Source organism: Pelecanus crispus, chromosome 2 (genome assembly GCF_030463565.1).
Source record: "Pelecanus crispus isolate bPelCri1 chromosome 2, bPelCri1.pri, whole genome shotgun sequence".
Classification (NCBI taxonomy): domain Eukaryota; kingdom Metazoa; phylum Chordata; class Aves; order Pelecaniformes; family Pelecanidae; genus Pelecanus; species Pelecanus crispus.
Genome location: NC_134644.1, coordinates 57,018,763 through 57,042,673, shown reverse-complemented (window position 1 = coordinate 57,042,673; position 23,911 = coordinate 57,018,763). Strand labels below are relative to the sequence as shown.

The 23,911-nt window shown below is 37.9% G+C and overlaps 1 protein-coding gene across 3 annotated transcripts in view; it reads left to right on the top strand.

Moving 5' to 3' along the window:
• GOLGA4 (golgin A4) overlaps nt 1-17,138 on the top strand; it is a 73,459-nt gene extending 56,321 nt beyond the window's left edge. The window contains exons 15-21 of one of the 3 annotated variants that reach the window (XM_075704668.1): nt 472-585; nt 3,145-3,165; nt 3,313-3,381; nt 4,009-4,084; nt 6,430-6,533; nt 11,665-11,751; nt 16,413-17,138. In XM_075704668.1, coding sequence (XP_075560783.1) covers nt 472-585; nt 3,145-3,165; nt 3,313-3,381; nt 4,009-4,084; nt 6,430-6,533; nt 11,665-11,751; nt 16,413-16,433 — 492 coding nt within the window. In that variant the 3' untranslated portion in view covers nt 16,434-17,138. Of the gene's footprint in view, nt 1-471; nt 586-3,144; nt 3,166-3,312; nt 3,382-4,008; nt 4,085-6,429; nt 6,534-6,687; nt 6,755-11,664; nt 11,752-14,235; nt 14,275-16,412 lie in introns of those variants that run through there. The other 2 variants (XM_075704667.1, XM_075704669.1) reach the window with 2 other exon arrangements.
• The last annotated feature ends 6,773 nt before the right edge of the window (nt 17,139-23,911 follow it).

Genomic DNA, 23,911 nt, shown 5'->3' with positions numbered 1-23,911 from the left:
GCTGGAGTGGGCACAGCCAAGATAATTGATCCAAACTGACCAAAGGGCTATTCCATACCATATGACGTCATGCTCAGTGTATAAACTGGGGGCAGTTGGCCAGGGAGCAGCAATCGCTGCTCCAGGACTGGCTGGGCATTGGTCAGCAGGTGGTGAACGGTTGCATCACTTCGGTTTTTTCCCCCCTAGGTTTTGTTTCTTTCTCTCTCTTTCGTTGTTCTCCTTTTCATTACAATTTTTATTACTATTTTTATTTCAATTATTAAACTGTTCTTATCTCAACCCACAAATTTTCTTACTTTTGTCCTTCCGATTCTCTCCCCCATCCCAGCAGGGGGGAGGGTGAGCAAGTGGCTGTGTGGTGCTTGGTTGCTGACAGGGGCTAAACCGTGACGCTGTCCACTGTAGTTAAGGTTTTGAATGGTTAGATGATTCATTGTGTAAGTAATTTTTTTTTCCTGTATTTTGAAGGCTCGTGAAGAAGAGATGACAGCAAAAGTTCATGAGTTGCAGGCACAGCTAGAAGACTTGCAAAAGGAATACAAACAAAGGATGGCAGAAGAGGAACGTTGGAACAGTGAAAAAGTGAGCTGGCACTAACATTTATTTTTTTATCTTTAGATATGAAATGCTTAGTCTTCATAAAATTCTGTAGTTTGCTCTTAATTGGATTTTATTTATATATCTGGCCTTCACTTTCCCATACAGTTTCTCTTCTTTTAGACGTTAACTTCTTCAAAAGTGAACCTCTTTAGAGTCTACAGTATTTGATACTACCTTTTTAAATGGTATGTTAAAAAGTCCAGTTGTGTTGTGATTATTAAGGTGGGTTAAAAAAAAAAATTATTTGCCTGCTACATGTGTGTTTTGTGTTGATTTTACTGGAAGCCCTTTAGAAGGAAAGGAAATCACAGTGGGTCATTTTTAGTGTGTTTTTTTTAAATTTCAAATTCCAAAGGGCTCTGAAATAGTGCCTTGAATATATCAACTATGGACAGAGAGGTCTTCATTGTATTTCATGTATTTCTCAGTTTTTCCCAGAAATGCATCACACAGATTTGCAATGGTAGCATAGTACTGTAAAATATTTGAATATTGCAAATATTATATCTCTATGTAAAGATGAATCTGATTGCATTAAACAAAATAAACAGCTAATTTTGCCTGTCTTTGGAATCTTATCCACAGTTCTCCACTCCTTGGAGTTTCTATGGCAGACTTTGGAGAAACTCGAAGGAGTTGTTGCATCTGTGGCGGGTATAAACCAGTTGAGAGAACTCCATTGCTGGTAAATAGCTTTGTTTTAAAGGATAAATGATGTCTCATTTGGAGGGGAGGAAAACCAGGTTGTGTGGTAGTGCACGTACTTACGTGCAGTTAAAGCATCCAGGTTCGAAGTGCTTGCAGAATAAGAATGGGATTTTTTGGTGAGTGTAAGGCAGTTAAGTATCCGTGATTTTGCTGGCATATGGGCATCAAGCTTTCTTGAGTAATTTTGAGAATTCCAACTAAATTCAGATTTAGCAAATTGTTCACAAGCTTTCTGTTGCATAGCTCTGATTTAACTGAATGTGAATTTCATATTTCATACTATTCGCAATGGTGACTTCATGTCAAAACAACGTAACTATTCTAATAGTCAGATTATGTTACTCAATATGCACATAGTTCCTGGTACATCTTCTAGTCCAGTCAAAGCTCAATTATTTAGAGTGCTGTGAGTAAGTGGGCTTCCAGTTCTTGTTTTATCAATATTTCAGGATTGGATTCTCAATCTTTGACACGGTCTGTTCTGCGGTCAGGACATAGTTTTCTTTCTTCCTCCTTAGAAATTAAGAGTTGTTGTTCTTCTTAATTCTTACCTTTCTTAATTTGTCCACTGCCTGTCCTTGATACGTCTGTAGGAAATCAATTTTGCTATTACCTGGTACAATAGCATGTATTTGCAACTGATATAATAGCAGCTCAGAACTCTTCCGTTGACTGGAAACAACTTTTTGTGGGCAATTGATACATTTGTTGTCTAAACTTGGAGTTTCCCAAGTCACAGAAGTTTGTCTTATAAAACCTCCTGTGCTGCTTGTTGTCAGCCTAGGCTACACATCACACATAATGTATTCACTTTGACATGAAGCGTAACTATACATTTGAACAATATTTGTCTGTGATAAACAGTTGGCAAATACTAACATCCTTAAGCGTAAGTGTTGGGATGTAAAAATATCAGAAACTGTTTCTCTTCATGAGAAAATAAATGTCTGGTTAGATGATTGAGCTCTTCAGAAGCAAGAATTGCACTTACAGGTTTGAGATCCACAGAGGAATGATTTTCCCTGTATTATGTTTGTGGAGTGTAGGAAAACCCACAGGTTTTATGAACCTACAGAGATAGGGAATAGCTTTCCTTTTCAACACAATTCCAAAGAGTCTTGGGAAGAAACAAGTAGTACGTACCACTTCTGTGTTATGGTTTAGGTTACCTTAAAAAAAAAAAAGAAATTTCACACACAAATTATTTGGTATTAACGTTATTTTACAACCTTGAGTTATACCCATGACTACTAAAGCATTATTTTCCTTAGAGTTGGAACACTAAAAGATAGAAATTTCAGCTTAGAATTGTTTCTGTACTTCATAAACATTGCTATCTTTGCAAGATGTAGAGCTCATGAAGCTCTTGAGCTGAAGCTGTTTTCAGATAAATGTTCACGTTTCCAAATGCAATTTGGACAGTTAAGGAAAAAAATACAGTATTGTGAATAGTATTAATAGTAGTTAGGGTTTTCTGGCATGTGCTTCATACTCACTTGATTATCATTCATCTCCAATATGCATTTTGTAAAGATTTGGAAATGCTAGGTACTTGAAGTTATATTTATGATAATTTTTTTACAAAATCAAATGAGAGAATTTAAATACAAGCTTTATGTATTGTCAATACAAATAAGTTAAACTCTATTTCTGAGACTACTTATTTTTATAACTATATGTGTCATTTGGTCATTTAAATTTTTATCATCCTCAATCAACACACTGTATCACAAGGTGATTGATATTTCTTTCTTTTTTTACCCATATCCAGTGCTTGATATACTCAGTATTTTTCATACATTTTAATCTAAATTCTTTTTGTTGTTGTTCTAGGTCACAATAACAGAACTTCAGGTAAGTCTTAAATTTTACTGATTTTGCTTTCTAGGTAATTCTGTTTCACAGCAGTTTGAAAGCAGAAATACTGCTTATAAGTTTGTGTGTGTTCAAAGGAGTCTTCAGCAGTTTCTTGATGATTTCCATATGTGGCTGTTCTTTCAGGCACAGCTTGCACAGAAGACAACACTAGTCAATGATTCAAAACTGAAAGAGCAGGAGTTCAAAGAGCAGGTAAACGTGCTGTTTGAACAAGTATTCTTCTTTGATACTTTGTGTTTGCAGTATTAAAAGGTTTGTTCTTTTCAAGTGATGATGTAGCACATCTCCACACAGGTACTATGGAAATAATATGCATGTGAAATAGTTTTGATTTATACTTGCTCTCAGAAGATCTGTATGCTTTCAAAAGTGCTCCTCTATCCCCTGAGAATGAAAATACCACATGCTTGTGATACAGGTTAGCAAAACATTTGCACAGTGAAAAATGGAACGAAGCACTTTGTGAAATTATGGATCTTTTCTTTTTCTAAACTAAACCTTTTTAGATGTTAAGTACAATTTTTGTCACATTTTCCTTTTTATGTATGCTTATATGTATAAAATAGACACGTGTATATAAATACATATGCATAACATTTGCTATAGATACTCTTATGTGTATATACACATGTATACACATTTCCTTAAGTAGTTCAGGGACAGTTTTTAATAACACAATTTTTAATGTTTTCCTTCCTTAAAAAGCAAATGTATTTTGGTTTCGTAGGAGGAGATGGTGTTGAGCTGAAAACTGTTTCAATTACGCTTATTTTAGCTGCTTGTGAACACCGTTTATCATTTTGACTGTTCTCTGTTTAGATTCATGTACTGGAAGACCGGCTGAAAAATTATGAGAAGAACATGTACGTCCCATCAGTTGGAACACCATACAGAGGTAAGTACACAGTTTTCATCACAAATAAGTTTTTCGTTTGTTTGAAAGATGTACTTTGGTTTAGACAATTTATTAAAATGTCAGTCTCTTTAAAACACTCGTATAATATTTTTATGACACCTTACCCTTGTTTTGTCTTGTCTGTTATAATAGAGCTGGTGTGTGATTTCAGATGAGCAAATCACACAGCATTTTGTTTGATGTTTGTTTTTATGTCATACAGTTAAAAGAGCTCTATATTAGAGTTCTTAAGCTTTCTGTATTCCCAGGGGGTGTAGTGTAGGCACTGGCACTTGAAAGTGAACGGGGAGGAATTATCCATTTGTCCTGGCTAATTAAATATACATTTTATGACTCTTTACAATTCTTAACAATACAGATATTAGATTTTACAGATCTTTCTTATGTTACGTGTCTGGGCATTTACTCTTTTTGTGATTAGAGTTCCTTTGCAAGATCTTCTGCTCTGACACAGTAATAACTAAAATCAAGTAAAATCCTGTTTCCACTTGTAACCTTTGTGATATGTGTCCTTGAAGTGGTTTTGGAGCTGAAAAACCCCTGACATTTCGGGCAAATAACAGTCTCATAGTTATTCAACTCATGGTGAGCACAGGGAATAGAACAGAAGAGTTGTGCTATGTTATGCCTCGAGTTCTGCCTGATAAGCCGTGACCTAGGCCTGAGGGCTGCCCCCAGGAGAGCAGCTCTCTGCAGTGCCGGTCCCAGGCCCAGCCAGCAGACAGGGGCAGAGACGGGCACACCTACAACGTGGCTCGGGCAGGGACTGAAGGCCCCGGGCTAAGCTGAGACACGTCCCCGGGGCCCTGGGCAGGAGGCGGTGTGGGTGGCGGTCCCAGGGGAGAGGCCGGTCCCAGCCATTGAGGTCTGTGAGCACCCCCAGGACCCTGGCAGAAGTAGGCTTGCACTGCTCATGTGCCCTCCTACAGACATTGGTGGGTGGACACTTGGGAGACAAGGGTATTGGGCCAGAGGGACCTTTGCTCTGAGGGGGTACTGTTGTTCTCAGCCCCTTGTGTTTTAGCATGTTTTCCCATGAGAAACAGCTCAGGCATTTCTAAAAATGAGTACCAGGAGAAAAAAAAAAAATCCACAGGAAATGAACAGATATTGCTTGCCTCAAAAAGATTTGCAACCATTTAGTTGAGGAGAACGTCTGGCTTCAGACTGAGGGCTTGATCTTTGAGCCTCGCTAGCGTCAGAGATGCGGGGTTTTGCCATCCTGTGGAAGCCCAGCTCAGCTGGATGAACAGAGACGACTTTCAAACACTGCACTTGACACTTGCTTTTTGCAAATTTGTTCAGATGGTCCAATTATCTTGAGACAATCCACAGCCCTCACCCCCATCAGAAGGTACATGCCTCCTTCCCACAATGTGACAGAGCCAGTGCCCAGGCTGGGACGTGGTTACCTGTTCAATGCCTTCTGCTAATGCAGGGCTGTGAAGAAATGGCATCAGGTATTTCCTCAGCATGTACTGGTAGGGAAAGGAGGAGGTAGGAAGAACAGAATAGAATAGCATAGTTCAGCTGGAAGGGACCTACAATGATCATCTAGTCCAACTGCCTGACCACTCCAGGGCTGACCAAAAGTTCAAACATGGCATTAAGGGCATTGTCCAAATGCCTCTTAAACACTGACAGGCATGGGGCATCAACCACCTCTCCAGGAAGCCTCTTCCAGGGTTTGACCACCCTCTCAGGAAAGAAATGTTTCCTCATGTCAAGTCTGAACCTCCCCTGACGGACGCAGCTTTGAGCCATTCCCACACATCCTGGCACTGGGTACCAGGGAGCAGAGATCAGCACCTCCCTCTCCACGTCCCCTCCTCAGGAAGCTGGGGAGAGCAGTGGGGTCGCCCCTCAGCCTTCTCCTCTCCAACCCAGACAAACCCCGTGTCCTCAGCCGCTCCTCAGAGGACATGCCTTCCAGCCCCTTCACCACCTTTGGTGCCCTTCTCGGGATGCATTCAAGTACCTTAACATCCTTTTTAAATGGTGGGGTCCAAAACTGCACCCAATACTGAAGGCGAGGCTGCACCAGCGCTAAGTACAGCGGGATAATCACCTCTTTTGACTGGCTGGTTATGCTGTATTTAATGCACCCCAGGATGCTGTTTGCCCTCTTGGCTGCCAGGGCACACTGCTGACTCCTGTTGAGCCTCCTGTCAACCAGCACCCCCAAAAGCCTTTCTGTGTCTGCTGTTACTCCATGCCAGGTGCAGAATCTGGCATTTGTTCTTGTTCAGTTTCATGCTGGGGTGAAAGTTAGATTCATGTGAGTGACTCTCAGTATAAATATTCTCTTATTTTTGTTTACACAGACAGAAACCTTCACCATACTGAAGTTTCCCTCTTTGGGGAACCTACTGAGTTTGAATACTTGAGGAAAGTGCTCTTTGAATATATGATGGGTCGTGAGACAAAGGTATGGAAAGTTGCATATGGTGACATGTGATTCAGGTTAGAATACAGTTTAACATCCTCACTGTTTATATTTGAAGTACCACATGTTTGTGTTTCATTACGTGCTGTTTATTACTGACACAGGATTCGATAGGCTTTTGTGTTTTTTTCTAAAGAGACATGATCCATGCCTTAAGAACTTTGTCAGCATGCCAAGATGACTGGCAGGGGGAGGGGGGTTGTCATATCTCTCACCCATGTACCTGTGAAGACAAAAACCTTTGTAGGTAGGTATGGTTTTACTAGCAAAAGTCCTCTTGTCAGTCAAGCTTAATGTACTGTGAAAGCTGGTATGCACAATATTAGCAAAAGTACTCTTTTGATGTCATCTTGACACAAAAACATGATAAGTAACAGTTGGATTAAATAATAGTTTGTTATTAGCCCTGAAGATGGTGAAATATCTCTTTAATTGTTGCTTAAAGATGTTTTATAGGCTCTAAAATCTGTATACCTTCTCTAGATAGTATTAATTTACTCTTAAAATTAGTGAAAAACTGCACAGTAGGGTTCTTGTCATATGCTGCAAGCTTGTGAAATCATTCCTAAATTGGAATTTTGCTAGCTTGTAAAAATACTGATGCTTAGAGATTGACCAGGTTCAAAAGAGGTATGGCATAACACAAACATTTTTCTTGGATGATAAATGTTATGTGGATGATTTTTTTCTATTTGTTTTTTCTCTCCTCCCTGGAGTTCTTCCATTCTTTGTTGCCCTGCTTTCAACTTGGACTACTATTAAGCGAAGAGGTTTTATGTAGGTTTCTATGTTAATTAGCTTTGTTCTTATTGTGCTCTGTCAGAATAAAACTTGGTCTGTGCAGGACATCTTGTCCTTATGGGATTCCTCTTTCTCTTTTTATCCCATTTTTTGCTTTGATAGTAATTCCTTTTTTATTAAAAAATACAAATCCGCAATCCAAAAAACCCAGAATCACTAGTTACCTTCTGTTCACAAGCCTGTGGCTCATTGGACGGCTCTCCTACTTTCAGGAACAAACAACTGAAATCATTAAAGAAAAATACGTACATTACTGGATTTTATGGTTTTTAATTGTGAGGGACTTAGATAAGCGAAAATGCTAAAAAAACATGTCAGCAATGTTTCAGCTTCAAACAAGTCTTGAGACATATGCAGATGGCTATTGCAGATAGCTGATGCACATAGCAAATTTGCATTCAGGGAAACCTAATTTGAAACCTTTCTCACTCATTAAGGCTCTTTCTTACTGATCTTCGAAACATTACTATACATGCCTTAAAACTTTGGATTGTAAAGTTGTGAGGGGTTTTTACCTTTTTAACAGTGATGTACTATAATTTGCAGTTGATTTCTTCAATAGCAGCAACAAACAACAATCAGTGCTAAAGTAAATTGCCTTTAGGTCTCTCTTCTGTCTTTCTTTCAATTGCTTTGATTAAAAGCTATATGAATAAATATATGTAATAAATTTATGTATGTATGCATTTATATGTATGTATGCATTTGGAGGCTTATATATGTATGTATTTGCCCTGGAGATTACATTGTATTTAACCAGAAGATGCCATTACAACATTGCCTGCACGCTGGCTCCCAAAAAAAAGGTGAAGATTGTGAGGAGAAAAGATAAATCAGAGAAGATAGACATCTGGTTTCTACAATAACTCGAGAAGGCATTGTTTGAAAGTTGATGTGATTGAAAGGGGAAGTATATTTAAACAAACAACCAGCAGAAATAATTTTCAAAGCACTACAATTTTTAGCTTTGGGAAGCTAGATGTAGATACATAAGGGAGAATGACAGAGTTCTTAAAATTGAATGTGTTTGTATTCTTCTCTATTGTGTGTTCATACTGATTTGATTACCTCTTAGCAATTTTTAATTGAGGGTAAATGTTCTGATGTATTGCAAGAAGGCAAGAATTTCTGGTATTGTCTAGTCCTCTATTATTAGTTGATCAAGATTGTAGCTGTACTGGAATGTACTAATGGAAAATTAAAATGGAATGAAGGCTAGGACTCTTACTAATTTAAATATGAAGATACTTTAGTCTCTTCACTTTTGCTTCAAAAAGTACTTTCAAGCTGATTTCATCTGCTGGTTTTCTTTCAACTGTTAGATGTGTTGCAGGAAGACACTGAGCTTAGTGTCTGCTCTCATAGGGATTGTATGATATAATCTTCAGTTTACTGAACTGTGTCTTGAAAACTGGTTTCATCCTGTTACAGTGACTGGAAAACCACGAGCAATGACAATGTGGTTGATAAAATCTTTGAATACACAGTCTAAGTGTGTTACTAAAGTATTAACATGCGCTTTTTTTCCCCCAACGCAGTCTTGAGTTAAAAGATCTGTATTGAGATTTACCTCCTCAGTACAGACATTCCTTTCTCTCAGCTTTTGGTTTCCTGGACCAGACGGGCACTTTTTTTCTAATTGTCTCTTGTAAGATCATTCTGGTGGCCTTTCTCTGTGCAGGGTCTCCTCTTATAGTGCATATATCTATGCCATGTCGCAGAGGTGGTTCAGCGGTGGAATTGGTGATCTCCATAGACATTATTACCCCTTTATTGAAAGGAGTTCAAGAGAATCTGTGCGAACGGTCTAGGACGAATTGCCAGTTACGCAGCCTGGTAAATGATCCTGGAATCATATTAAGTAGAGACATTAACGAATGCATCAGTGGTGTTATACACAGAAGAGAAATGTTGAGGGTTGATAGTGGCTCAGTATCTAAGTGTCAGGAATTATGGTCATAATGTGTAACCTGTTACATTCTTTGTAAACTGCATGTCTTTGCTAGGGGATTTTACTGTCTTGCCCTCCAGTCCAACTTCATTTTTTGCCTTGTCCATGGCAGGGCATATGAAATGAGATTGCCAGCTTTTTCTAAGCATGCCCCTTGTTCAGAATATCTGAACCTGGAAATACATGGCATAAACCACTAGGTCAAATAGAATAATATTTTCTACAGACACGTGAACAGTTGCACTGTCCAGCTGTACTGCACACTAAATCTTAAGTCTTGCAGAAATTCTAGATGCTGTACTTGTAACTTCATTGTGCTGTTTGAAGTCTGTTCCAAGGCCAGAAAATCAGTCCAAGGGTTGTATATCTGTAATAAATGTTTGTGTTGATATTGCCTAGGTACATGGAAGAATGTAATGGAATACATATGTGTCAGAGATAGTAGATTTATGTAGATATTTTTCTGGCACCTTGACATGCTCTTGTGCATTGCAGAAAAACAAGGGGTATTTCTGTAAAACTTTGATTTTGAAGGTTTTGCCTTTGACCAGCAGCTCTTGAATTATAGATGGCACTGATTGGTATAATTGTAAAAGTATTATTTTCAGAGATGACATATCTGAACCTGTCAGCTTCCTGGAAAGAAATGGGAATGGAAACTATTATCTCTTATAGCAGAGCTATTATGTTTGGGAAAGCTCAGGGCCTTTCTATAGGTAGATATGGAGATGTGCACACAGGAACATATGTGTGTGTACTCATACACTTAAAGAGTTATTAGGGGGTTTTTATAGTAGATTAGACTGTTGGAGCGATAAGGTAGTTATTATTCATAGGTGTAATTATCCCTATATTAAATATGCTATCCTAAGTTCTGCAATCCTTGTAACTTTCTCTGTACTTTTTCTGTAACTGTGCAACTGTGAATAGCGTTGAATAATTCTTCAAAACCTCCCTAGTGGCCTCAAAAACTTGGAGATGATTTCAAGTCATTGCTAGTGATAAATTACAAAATTGATGTTTTCAGGAAAGGTTTTAGATAGTCCCTATTTAAGTTGGCACGTAAGTATCTATGCTTTCATGGAGTATTTGCAGTGTTTGTAGATTTTTCTTTAATATTTGCATACCATTGTGTCCTGTAGACAATTGTTAGGAGAGGGCTTGCTTGATAGCTGTTACAGAGAGTTTGAATAGATTGTAAGCTCAATGCTTTCTAATCTTTTAGTCCTAAATAATTGTAATGAGGATTTTGGCAAAAGAAATCAGAAAGGTGCTAACGTTAGTTTGTGGCACTGAGCACAATTCCTTTGTGTGTCTGGGAACTGCAGTAGAGGCACTTAACTTCTTAATTATGGGAACTATTAATATGTTAAAATTAAGCTTTTTGAGCTGAAAGGATTCAACGGGGCTTGGTTTGTTTTGCTTTCTTTTCATTTTTATCCCTAGTTAGGTTATATACTGAAACAATTGTTGCAAAAAAGGGCGTTAGCTCTCACTTCTAGCTGCAGTAATTTTTGTCCTGCAACTGCTGTGTTGCTACAGCCTCTCTCTTCATTCCACACGTGAGACTGGTAATAAACAGTAGACATTCACAGCAGCAATCTTATCTCATCCACATTCTTTAAGAGCAGCAGTTACTGCTTTTGTAGCAATCACCTTCTGTTTGAGCTGCACTGCAGCTCTTACTTCGACCTTTCTTGTAAAAGCCACCTGAACCTTGCTTCATGCCATTTTTCTTCCCACTCATCTGTTTATAAAATGGAAATAATCATGGCCTATTTTGCACAGAGCTTTGATATTCTTGCATCTGTTTGAGGATGTCTATATGATCTGCTATTTAAATATGGGGTTACTGTATACCCACTAAAAATATTTACACAACTGGTGTTCTACATCTGACGTTTGGATATGCTTTCTCAATGTTTCATTTCTTTACATTAATATTTGGATGATGTGACTATAGTTGAATCCATACAGACTCTCTCAGGTGCCATGTGCCTGAAATGTGCTTTTCAGAAAGGCTGCATTAAGATCAAATGTGGTAGGAGCAGTATTTGTAACAGTACACTGTCTTAATAATGGACTTTGAGTATTCGAGGATAGATACCATAGAGCTTACATCGTATTACAGTATGTGCAGTTTGTGACAATGTGAAATGAAGATGCTTCATGTTTTCATATAATTGACATGTCATATATACATGATGTGAAACAAGTAGTTTTATCTTCCTCATTTCACTATATTTTCCATTGATACTACTAAAAATAGCATCCAGTATTCTTCAAAGAAATACATTTTAAAATATTTCAAAGCATTTTAGTGCATATGAAATTACTTACAGATGACCTATTTCTTTTTAGACAATGGCCAAGGTTATAACAACAGTGCTGAAGTTCCCAGCAGATCAGACTCAGAAGATACTAGAACGAGAAGATGCTCGACCATTGGTGAGTTATATAAAGAAACCATGTTTATGCAAGAGATTATGTTGCAAGAATAAGGAATTAGAAACTTTCTTTTAAGTCTCCTTTTTCCCTGTGTCCACATTCAAGAAAACTCCTTTTCTCCCTCTTTCCCTCTTCTTCAGTGGAATGTCAAATTCCAGCTGTAGGTTTGAGTTTATAGCAAAAGTGAGAAAAAAAAGAAAGCATATTTTCTTAATTAGTATTTCTCATCATCTGTTAAGCCATATTTCTGATAGCTATGGGTACAACAGAACAGAGCAAGTTCAGTCATCACTACTATTCTGCAGATGAATTTTCTAATCAAAAAATCTGACAGAAAATTCATGTTTCTTGAATTCACAAGTTTCTGTGGAGTCATACCAGTTTTCAATGTCAAGAGAGATTTTTTCAGCCCTGGGATAAAATTTCTGGCAAAAACAAAAGCCATTTGATTAGCTCAATCACATGGGATATGTGTGTTTGAAGTGCGATATGTACATTTTTACCTTAAGTGAGTATCCTTAACAAGATTGGTTTTTTGTTTGGGGTGGGTTTTTGTGGTAGATTTTTTTTTTTTTTTTTTTAAGACCCTCCTTTATTTTTGTACTGAAAAACCATCAGAATATGTCAGGTGCACTCTGGGTCAGACCAGGTCAAAAATAAAGAGTCTTAAACACTTCACTTTGGTTTGGTTTGGTTGGTTTTTTCCCAGTTTTAATACAGTTCTTATTATGTGACAGTTACTTGGTATTTACTAGCTAATCTGTTTACCAGAAAGGTGGATTTGGGTTTGAGAAGCAGACCCAAAAAAGAATAATAATATATAAGCATAAACATTTCTTTGGTATTACTGTTACTATTTTATGTAATGGAGCTATTTTTTACTAAGATAAAAACTGCAGTAACAGTTTTCTCTACATTGTTTCCCAAGTCAACACTGTGATCCCTCTCTGTGGGTCAGCTTAGTAAAATATTTAGGAATTAAAGTGAGAGGAAGAATTGCGTTCTGTTTCTCTCAGTGGCCTTGCATATATATTTATTTAGCACTTGCAGAAACAGAATAAAATAAAAATTTGAACATTTTTACATTTCAGTTGAAGTAGTTACATTAAAGTCCTGTTGATCCATTGAAACAAATTAAAAAAAACCTCTACCATTTCATCTGCTTGAAGTATCAAATCTGAGGAAAGTGTTAAATGCTTCAGCGTTTTCCTGTACACTTTAGCAGGTTTGAGAGTGTCTTGCAATCTTAAATATTTAAAGTACTTTTAGAATTATATAAATGCTGATAATGCTGCAGCTCCAGTAAGTATCGTGCATCCCAGACATGATTTTCTCTTAATGCTCTCTTTCTCTGACTTTCAAGTAGAAAGCTGGTGCCTTTTTTTTGTTTGTTTTGGAAAGCTAGAGTAATATTTAAGAAACGTGTTGAGTTCTCTGTTGGCCAAAAGAGAGGTTAGAGAGATGGACCTTATTTTGCAGTCCCTTCAGCTTTTTGATACTTGAAACCTGGTCTTTCTGAACAGATATTCACAACTTCTGATATTAAACAAAACCTTAACTGTAATTCATCCAACAAGTTTTGGTCCTTGGTATTAAAGGTCTTTGGTATTAAAATTTGGCTAGAACGTACAATGAGTTTTTTTGCAGGCTCCAAGTGCTTTGATTGTTAAGGATATAGAGCTTCATGTCACGATCAAAAACTTCTTGGGTTTCACATAGCAGGCTTGGCTCAGATCTAGCCTATGAATTTTCTCCTTTCCAAATCCACAGAGATTAAATTAGACATGTAATGGAAACTCAAATATTACGGCGTATTATAGAGGATCTAGTAATTTTTTTTCTTCCCTTTTAAAGTTACTAAGTTTGTTCACTGAAGCACAAATTATACTGGGAGGCAAGCCTTCCATAATTCTGTTTAGGACTAAAAAGTTAGAGGGTTCTTTGTAAATTACTCTGTCAAGAAATATGCTTGGTTTTTTGTATTTTATTTACTGACATTTACTAACATGGCAGTAGTGTTTCTCCAAACTTAATATTGGAGTGATGCTGGTATTTGAAAATATCCGGTATTTAGATCTCATGAGCAATAAAGTTCCGTACTACAACATAAATGTGCATTTTTAACATAAAGCTTGGTTGTTTCTGTATGTTGGTTTATGGCCAAAACATCTATAACTAATTTTAATGTGTAAATTGTTAATTAACTGTGCTACTGGAAAGGAATAAGTGTGTGTAGTACTAAGTTCTGAGAGTAATTATTTACTCTCTTAGTGGGCATATATTTAACAGGTTTTTGAAAACTTTTAACAAATTCCTAGGTCAATAAGCATATGCTAGATCAATGTATCTCCTTCACTAATCTAGCTTTTGCTACATAGTTATTGTGTGCAGCAATCTCATCCATAAGCAGTAGATGTCCACAAAGCTCTTATCTACACTATTAACAAAGTAGTCCAATAAGCTGTTTTCTTCCTGGCTTTGTAGTTTGCCTCACCTCGCAGTGGTATCTTCTGAATATCCCATCAGTCTGTGCTTAGTTAGCATGTGGGTGAGTGAAGCCTTATACATACTTGTTTTATTTAAAGATGAAACCTCTAGTATGAGATTAATCATTATTCTGCTTGTTTTCCTTGCCTTCTTTTGTTTGTTAAAAAAACCTCAAATTTTTTGTTCTATATGTGCATGATAAACTTTGTTCTACTCTTAACCATGTTTTGCTTTACAAAACCAAGTTTGAAAATGGTAAATATTGATCCAAAACCAATCTTTTTGAATTACAAGCGTAACTTGGTGTTGATTGAGCTACAGAAATCTCAGCTGTAGAAAAAAACAAATCAGATTTTAAATCAATTACTATGTAATATTAAATTTTATTGCACTTGACTTTGTTTTGCCTTTATTCACTTTCTGACCTCCTTTTTTGAATAGGCAAGTAAGTCAGATTTATGGGAGACATATACTGTACTGCTTGAAATTAATGATTACATCTTATAAATATGACAGTGGATTATTTTAAAAAATACTGATTAAATGCTCTCTGTAGAGGAATTAGGATACTATTGCATTTAAACATCAGTACCTTTCTGAATCGAAGCTTTGGCTTGGTATCAAGAGAAGCTAAAGCAGAGATATTACGGAGAACAATTTGGGGAGCTTTATGCTCTCGTTTTATTGTGCCTTTTTTCAGGTTTTATTAAGCTGCTTTCGTTATGAATCTGCAACACTACTTGTAGTGTTACAGAAAAGCAGCAGCTGATGTAGGCCTGAAGATGCAGGTTGCAGCAGACTAGCCAAGCTAAACAAGCAACACACAAGCAATAGCAGTTGAGAGAGGAGTAGGATATGGAAGTACACAGGTAAAACTTTCTGCGCTGCTGCTAAGATTACAATTTGAGTCATTAGTGGTGTATGGTATGTAATAAAACTCTTCAGATGAATTCTGTATGATTTGGTCGACCCACCTTTCCTTTTCCTCCTTTGCAACTGGAAGGCTTTGCACAGTTGCCAGGAATTGATTCAGTGCATGTGAAGCAATCGCTATCAGAGGGTGAAATGCAGGGGTTGGCCTGCACCACCGCCGTAGCAAAATGGATTAATTTAGGCTGTTTCCATTGCCAGATGTCACAATGCAGTTGACAGGCTAACTTCCTCTCTTGCAGTCACGCAAATATAGCCTTCAATCAAAAATAATGTCTGTTTCAAAGGAAAAAAATCTATTAATCTTAGCAAACAGTCATGGTTTCCACTTTATTTTGTGTTCTTTTAAACCTTTGAATACAGCAGCGGATGCACTTTATTGCACTTAAAAAGCAATAGAGTTCGGACTGTTTGCCTCCTAGCCGTGATCATTTCTTGACAAAATCAGCAACTGTTTTTTCTAGCCCTCTGTTGAAAATAGTTGAATTGTTGGTAACAATAGGACAAAGATACTTACACCACTTAATTCCAGAAAGCATGTTTGAAACTTAAATTCTCGTCATGCTGTCTGTAATGCTGGTGTAAAAAGTTCAGGCATTCTCAGCTGCATTGGAAGCATATGAAGGGCTTGATTTTGACCTTAATGTCAGCAATTATCTGTTATACTTTCATAACTTAAGCTAATATATATAGAAACTGTTCAGACCTCATTAGTGGATTATAATTCCTTACTTTGTCTCAAGTATTTTTGTGACTTAGGTCAGTAGATAGCCAGTAGATGGGATAATATTCTTGCATGTATAAAACTTAGAAATTAAGATGATGCTGACTTCATTGTGAAAGCAATAAATATTTTCCTGGCAGAGGAGGCTTTTTGCTAGCCTCAAAATTTTACTTCATCATTTCACTTTTGATGGATAGGCCTTATGCAGAGAGGACAACTTTGTTTTTCATTGGATTAAGATGCAACGATGTAGTAAACTGTTTCCAGTGAGACACCTGACTGTTTTGCTACAGGTTATTTTGTTTTCATCACAGTTTCTCAACTGTCTTGCAGATACTGGAATGGAATTACTTGCTCAAAATCAGTTAATAATTTGGCAATTTGACTTACCTGAAATTCTTTTCATCTCCTATTCCTATCAATAAACAACAGTGTCATTATTATTTTAATACTAAGTGCTTCTAAGTTGCTCTCAATAATGTAACATTTGTTCATTTGTTCTAACTTTTCATTCTTCTAGTCATGGCTACGACCATCTTGAAGAAATTGCAATGAGAACGTCTCATGACACTGCTGCTTAGAAATATGTTCATATCTCTGTTGCTGGCTGTCCCTTGAGAAGGGACACGAAGAAAAGCTATTACTCAAGGACACAAATGGAACAGCAAGAACCAAAACTTGGCACCACCTTTGGACCATGAATATAGTTAAAACTGCCTTGACAAGAAACGCTAATCAGGGGTTATCTGGTGATAAGTCTTTTTTCTCTTCTATTGAACACTGTCTTCTATTTTGTGTTAAAGGTTATTTTTTTAAAGGAGAGAAATGACTTTATCCTAGGAAGGAATTGCCCACTACTGTATCCCTATACAGGCTTTACTGGGTGTTTTTTAGGAGTTGAAATAAATGGTTTGTTTCTTCTATTTATTTTTTTATTTTTGAATGAATTGTGCAATACATTTTTGGATGGGTAGCGGTTGAGGTGATTTTCCTGATGAACTAGGCACTCTTGATGACTACTCTCTCCCGATTTGATCTTACGATTGTTTGCTAAAGGTCACTTCTATATGCTTTTGCCTACAATAAATCCAAATTGCAGTACCTCATTTGTTTACTCCTAGCTTTTGTACTTATATTTTCTGGAGAAAAAGTATGTTACTGTAAATTGTAAATAGTTAATACATAACTGTATCATATGCTGATCTGTGACTGTTGACAGCACTAATCTGACAAGAGCTGAGATGAAATAAAGTTTATTTACTGTATAATTTTGGAACTTCTTTGGTATGATTTTTCTTTTGAAAGGATCCACCACTTTTGTTTTTATTCCTGTTCGAGACATCCTTAGCTGAGACATTTCCAGGCTGAAATCCCCCTCATAAGAAGAGCTATTCAAGTACATTGAACTGTAAGAAGTCAGCGAAGACCTTCAGATTTTCAAGGGATCACAGTCTGTGGAACAGACACATGGTGATCTGAAAAGCTGGCGTGACAATATAGCAGCTAGGGAAGTTTGCTTTGTAAAAGTTTTAAATTAGGTATTTTTGTCCTTTTAAATAACGCCTGTCTGGTAATTTTGGCATGTAAGTTGTGATCCTCTGAAGCGATATGCAAGTATGGATAAAATTAACTCATTCTCCAGCTACGTTGATACTTGCCATGACATAGCTGTCATCTGTACTATGTATGCTAGTTTGCCAAGATGGTTCAAGGTGCTCAGTCCTCCATGAATATAATTTTTAACAAGTGTTTATAAGAGCAAGAGTCCTCTAAATAGCTAATCACTGACAGATTTGATTTGTTGTCCTGCTCCAGCTGTCATGCTGAAGGGCACTACCCAAAATTTTGTATTTCTGTGTACCCAAATTTTGTATTTCTCATACTGTTATCTAGATAATCTCGGCTTCATACGGTATTAGAGTTGCAACTTCCTCGGCATTGTTGGCATTTCAAGATTCTGCATCCCCCAATATTCACCTCTGATTACCTATGAAGTTCAGCCTTTTCTCGCATAACTCCCCCATAACCACCTGTGAGATCCAGCCATTCCTCCCAGCACTGTCCCTTTTGTCAGCTTCCCATACCTGTCAAGTTCAGCCATTTCTCTTGTCATGTCCAGTGGTTTTCCATGCCCTGTTCAGCTAGCTTACCCTCAGGCCAGGGCACAGATAGCAGCCTGGTATTTGTGCGTGGCTCCAAAAAATAAGTACAGGCCAATGACACGTAGGATGTTTGATACACTTGGGGTGTGTTTTGGTTTTGGTGGGGTTTTCTCGTTTTGTGGGGTTTTTTTGGTTGGTTTTTTTTGCAAATGCACTGAGATTCACCTTTTTTGTCATCTGCGAGAAAAGAAGTGAAGAAGCTGAATTTATTTGCACAGTTTTATATCCTAATGAAATTGGGAGAAGTGCAACAATTTGAGTGCTCCAAGGTCTGTTGTGGCCACCAGCTGTCTAAAGAATATAAAGAATATATCTGGCTTTAAATTATTGTTTACAGTCTGAAGGGACGTGGCTTGCCTTTTGATAGTTAAGGACCCAGAGTTCCATCTTTTATTTCCTTGTCTCTGGCAAAATCTCTTCATGCTGCTTTATTATTTATAGCTTTTTTTTTTTTTTAGCATTTTCCTTTTATCAAATGTATCAAATTTGGTTTATTAAAGAAATTTCTTTGTAATTATTTCAGTTATAAGATCTTCTCTTTGCTTCTGTTGCGCAGTAGAACAGCATCCTCCAGCACATTGCCTGACACGCCAACAGCCTGGAGCGGACTTGACATGGGTACATTGGCTGTGAAAAATGCGTGTTCCTCTCGTAGCTGGCTGAGGATTTGTAGGATTTTGCTGTCGCTATCATTACAGCAATCTAAAACATAGATCTGAGTTTCAGGTTTCCATGTAAGGTATATGTTGTCTTAGGCTTTGGGAGATTAAATGCAGGGATCTGTTACTCTGGCAGTGAGTATCACTATGATCACTTACAGTTCTCTTGTCCTCATGAACAGGCTATTTTTCACATTTTCTCTTTTTGTTCTTTTCCCTTTCCATGAAAGATACTAGTTATAGACTGTACTTTGTCAAGCATGACCCTAAGTGCAGTGGAACAAACTGAATAATAATATTCAGTCTGTATAATATTCATACAACATTGGATGGAGTAAATAATTTTTTTTTCCCTTAAGTGACCTAATTAAAGAATGCAAAGGAGATTATACAGTTTTCCTTGATTCTTTTTTTTTAAACTAAAATCAGATAACCACTCCCCAAATTCACATTTTGAAAAAGTTAAATGATAAGCAGTCACATAACTATTACGTAACATAATGGGAAAGTGTGTTAAGTACAAGAGTTTTGTCAGACTGAAATTTTAACTGCTTCTAGATTTTTTTTTTTTAAAGAATATGTAAATAAAGCTTTGAAGTTTAAATAAAAGAAATGAGCTAAGGTGAAAGCATGAAAATGAGAGCGTCACTTTGAGTAGTGGTTTTTTTTGTTGTTGGAGTGTCATAAAATACTGCTAGTCATGCCAATGTGACTACAAACTAATACACTCGAGGCCGCAAATACTTCTGATTATAAAATATCATTGTTTAGACACATGTAGCTAAAAGCCAAAGACTGTATCAAAGTTTTGGCTGCCTTTGCAGCAAAGGTTAGAGGATCCCAGGCCTGTTCAGACTGGATTGTTAAAAGATGCTGCTGCAAGAGAATGTATTTGGACTGTCTTATGTTGAACTTTCCCCCAGTTTTACATGCAATATACATTGTATTTATAATTTTATGTTCCCATACACATGGGCGTAGAAAAAAATGAGTAGATCTGTTTATAAAGATGAGACTTAAAATGTTTATCAAGTGTCGTCTAGTGTCCTAAGGATTAACTGTTGTTAATTTAGATGAAAAATGCCAGGTTTTTTATTCCTGTATTATTTCAGTGCCTAGGCTGATATTTGTTGGCAACATACTACTTCAAACTTTTTATAAAACATTATATATAAATCCATCCAACTTCCAGCTCTGCCATTTATAGTACCTCTTTCTGTGAGCTATACTAAAACTTCTGTGTTTACTAATATTTTCTTTCCTACGTAGTATGTGGTATCTGGTTCTCTCTAAAGTGAGGATTCCAAACTCTCCGAAAACTAGTATGAATACTGAGAAGATTGGTTTCATTTTGTAATTCATACTTCTTGCATACAATCTTGTTGTCCATCCATGTGTGCTACAGAAAATATTTTTTTTTCCTCTGTGGAGTTTGTTAAATTGAGAAACTTATTTTTCATTTGCTTTTTCAAGAAAAGACAGCTCTTTCACAACGCCATTACTGATTCATTATGGAAATCAAGATGAGCAGAAACTGGCAGCCTCTCTCCTACGTGTGGGATATCCAGACCCAGCTATATATGAATCCTCGTGGCTGTTCTAGACCCTGGTCCTCCAAAGCATTGCTAGCATGGGATTTTCAAGTTCTGTTTGGTTGTGTATATTCATAATGTTGCGAATTAGAGATGCTAGAACAGAAGTGAGCAGTAAATTGCATGTTATTCTACGTTGCATTTATCTAGAAGTTGCCACCTTTAATTTTCTCTTCTCTTGCAGGTTCTCATTTACACTGATTCCTGTCATCTTCTGTTAACATTGAGTTAGTTTCCTGTATGTATTAGAGTAATTTGAAAGGCATGTTGACTCAAAGTAAGCATGTTGACTCGAAGTAAGCACGTCTCTAGAGATTTCTTTCATTGTAGAACAGTGACAGCTATTATTTCCTACAGTTGCCACTTAATACCATGTGACATTTCAGAGAAGCGGTAATTAAGCCCATGGTAACTATGTGTTATCTTACGGCTGTGCTAGCACATCATGGTACAGCAATGGATGATGATGGAGTTAAGTGTGGTGCAGACATCTGCTGCGACATGTGACTTGCTCCTCTTGGTTGCAGCTTCTAGAGCAGCCCAGGTCACATCATCACCTGGTAGCCATTGGGCAAATGAACAAGGTAGTTGTTTTCTAATTAGGCATCTTGCCATAACCAAAGCCACTTTGATTTGGCAGGTAGCTTTTCCAAATGGAGACCAAGGTCTGCGTTGTCCTGAGGGCTGACCAGGTTCAGGGTCTGGAGGGCACCCTGGGGGCAGATGCCGAAGCAGGTCAGCACGCCTGCAGCAGAGATGCCTTTGCCTGCTGAGTTGTCCCAGCCTTTCTTTGTGGCTGGATGGTTTGAATCTCCAGCATTTCTGTAAACATTTAACTTCACTGAAAGGAAAAGGGATGAATAGTAGCACATATGCTGTAATCTTTGCCACTGTTTATATTTTGGAAACTTTAGTGGTCCAAGAAAGTGATTAGCCTTATTTAGATCTATGATTCTTACTTGTTACAGTGCTGATGTCTGCAAGAAAAATAGCTGTCGCATTGAGAGGCATTATGCATCATCCAGTTTTATTGGAGTAAGGGAAGCCCTTAGAAGTTCCCTAACTTGGATGAGGCGGTAGCATATCTTTTGCAAATTAGTCAAAATGATCAAACAAACAGTATGTACAAATTTAGAACAGGCATCTCTCTGTGCGGCCAACATGACATATGCTCTGTGGTTCCTTAACTGCAAGCTGCTGCTTCTGCTGAGTCTTGCCAGTCTTTCTCACTCAAGCCACAAGCTCTGGAGAAACAGCTGAAATGGAAAACTAAGAGAATGAGTATCTGAATGAGGAAGGGAGAAGAGAAGTAGGTACAGAGTAAAGTTATTTGAGATGTAAGATTCATCATGGCAGGTCAGATGAGAAGTATTAAATATATTACTGGTTTTGTGTAGAAGTTTGGAGTTCACCATGTTTGCTCTGTCTCTGACCAGCACTCCAGCTGTTCTCGCAGCCGATCAGCCATTGTGGAGGGGCTAGAAGTAATTGATCGTGAGCAGGCACAAGCTGTCTAGAAGTAGACCTCCCCACTGCCCATGAGATTTTGTGCCCCAACACATGAGAATTGCTGGAATGGAATATCCTGTGTTAATGTAACTGGATATTCTGGTTCACTTACACATCTGTATATCTTTATGGATGCAACAAATTATTCAGGAAATGAACTGCAGGATTGAAAATAATAGACTTTCCTTTATCCCTTAACAAAATGGGCAGTACTTCCCTATGCCCAAAAGTGGAAAAGCCCACTGGATATGGTTATAAGCTTGAAACAACTGGATTGCAAACTGTACAAAAAGAAGACACAGCCAATCCAACAATTCTCCTTGGTGTATGTAGTTGTGATGGCTGTCTAGGGCTTATCATGTAGAGAGTAGTACGCCTTAAAAATAATGGAGATTATTTCCCCTCCTCCTAGCCTAGGCTAGGACCAGAGTTACATGGCCCTTTTAGAATGGTGATTAAATAAGTGGCAAAAAAAAAAGAGAGGAGGGATGAGCTGAAATACTAGGGTCTTCCTTTATAGTAATGAAAATAATAAGTAGGCTCAGCTATCTTCAGAGAGCGAATGTTGCTTTCCCACACTGAATTCTAGCTTTGACTTCCCCGAAAAGTGTTTCCACATAGAAAGAAACTGTCCTCACCTTGAAGCCCTGCAGCCACGGCGAGTGTTATCTGCATGTTATTTAAAGCACAGCACGCTTCAGCCCCGAGATTCCAGTGCTGTTACTCACTGAATTAAAATCTGATCCAACCACTAATTCAGTACAGGAGATGTCTAGCTTAGCTAAGTGTGGAATTTTTTTCCCCTCAGCTTCAGGTAGCACATTCAGGACATGATGATTCTCAGGGTATTAAACTCTGAGATGAAGCACAGTTTCTGTGTATTTTATGCAGGTTCTGCCATGGTGGGACCTCGTTTCTAGGATGGACCCATAGAAATGTTGCTATAAATACAGGGTGAGCAGGAGAGATCCAGGTTGCCTGTCCTTTTCCTCAAGACCAGGATATCCCCATGCTACCTAAAAATACTATGGAAGTTGTGCTGGTCTTAGAGCGCTCTCCTTATTCAACCAGTGAATAAATACAAAACTGCCACGCCAGTCCCTGGTAATCGAGCACCTGGCGCCTTTATCTGTGGGCCTGTCTGACCTACATCTGTAGGGGGTTTTAATGTTTTTTTTTTAATGTGACTTGCTTAATACAGTGAGAGAGGAGGAGGGGAGAATGCACTGGTGGCAATGGCCAGCATGAATAAAGTCTTACAAGCAGACGTGTGATTGCTTTGTAGTGTGCTGCGCACAGCTGCGCGTAGGACCTGCTATGTTTAGGCTTTTAAGCATAGGCAGATACACTGCCTTAGTTACTTATAGTGGTATGAAACCTTTTTTTAAAGAAAAGTTTAGTGATTAGAGACAGCCTTTCTGCTTGGAGAGCTAGACTTGACCTCGCAGCTTCTGGATGGGCATGGTGTTGGCACCTCGATAAACCGGCAGGGCAAGCCGGAAGTTTTGGCAGAGCCAGCGGCTTCCTCTAGGCAAGAGCACTGCAGGCCAGGGAGCTGCTGGGCGACAGCCAGCATTGCGTTGTACAGGTGGGCTCTTCAGGTCCTCTTTTATGTGCTGGTTATGTGCAATTACTCATTAAACACTTTTCATTAAGGACTTTATTTCATCTGCCTTTGCTGACCCTTTCAGGGCTTGTGCATCAGTGTCTCCTTGGAAATAAGTTTTTAAACAGGCAGAAGGTGAGGGTGACTTTCAGTGAGCTGCTAGACAGCATGGGTCCACTACTTGTTTTATATAGCGTGGGGAGACTGAGCATAAGAGGCAAATGCATGAAGTCACTGGCTTATTTTTAGGTTGAGAGTAAGAGGATTTCTGGGAGGGATGCTGACTATAGGGAAGCCGGAATTAATGTTTACTTTAGGTAAGCTCTAATATTGACTAAAAATAGAAGCCAATTCATGTGTTGTTATAGACATCCTTCAGCAGGATCCTGATGGTTTTCAGAAAGCCCTTTGTGGCTGCAGTAATGGCATACTGTAGTTAGGGAATCAAATAAATGCGGTGGACAAGAGGAGGTAAAAATAACTTCAGTTCA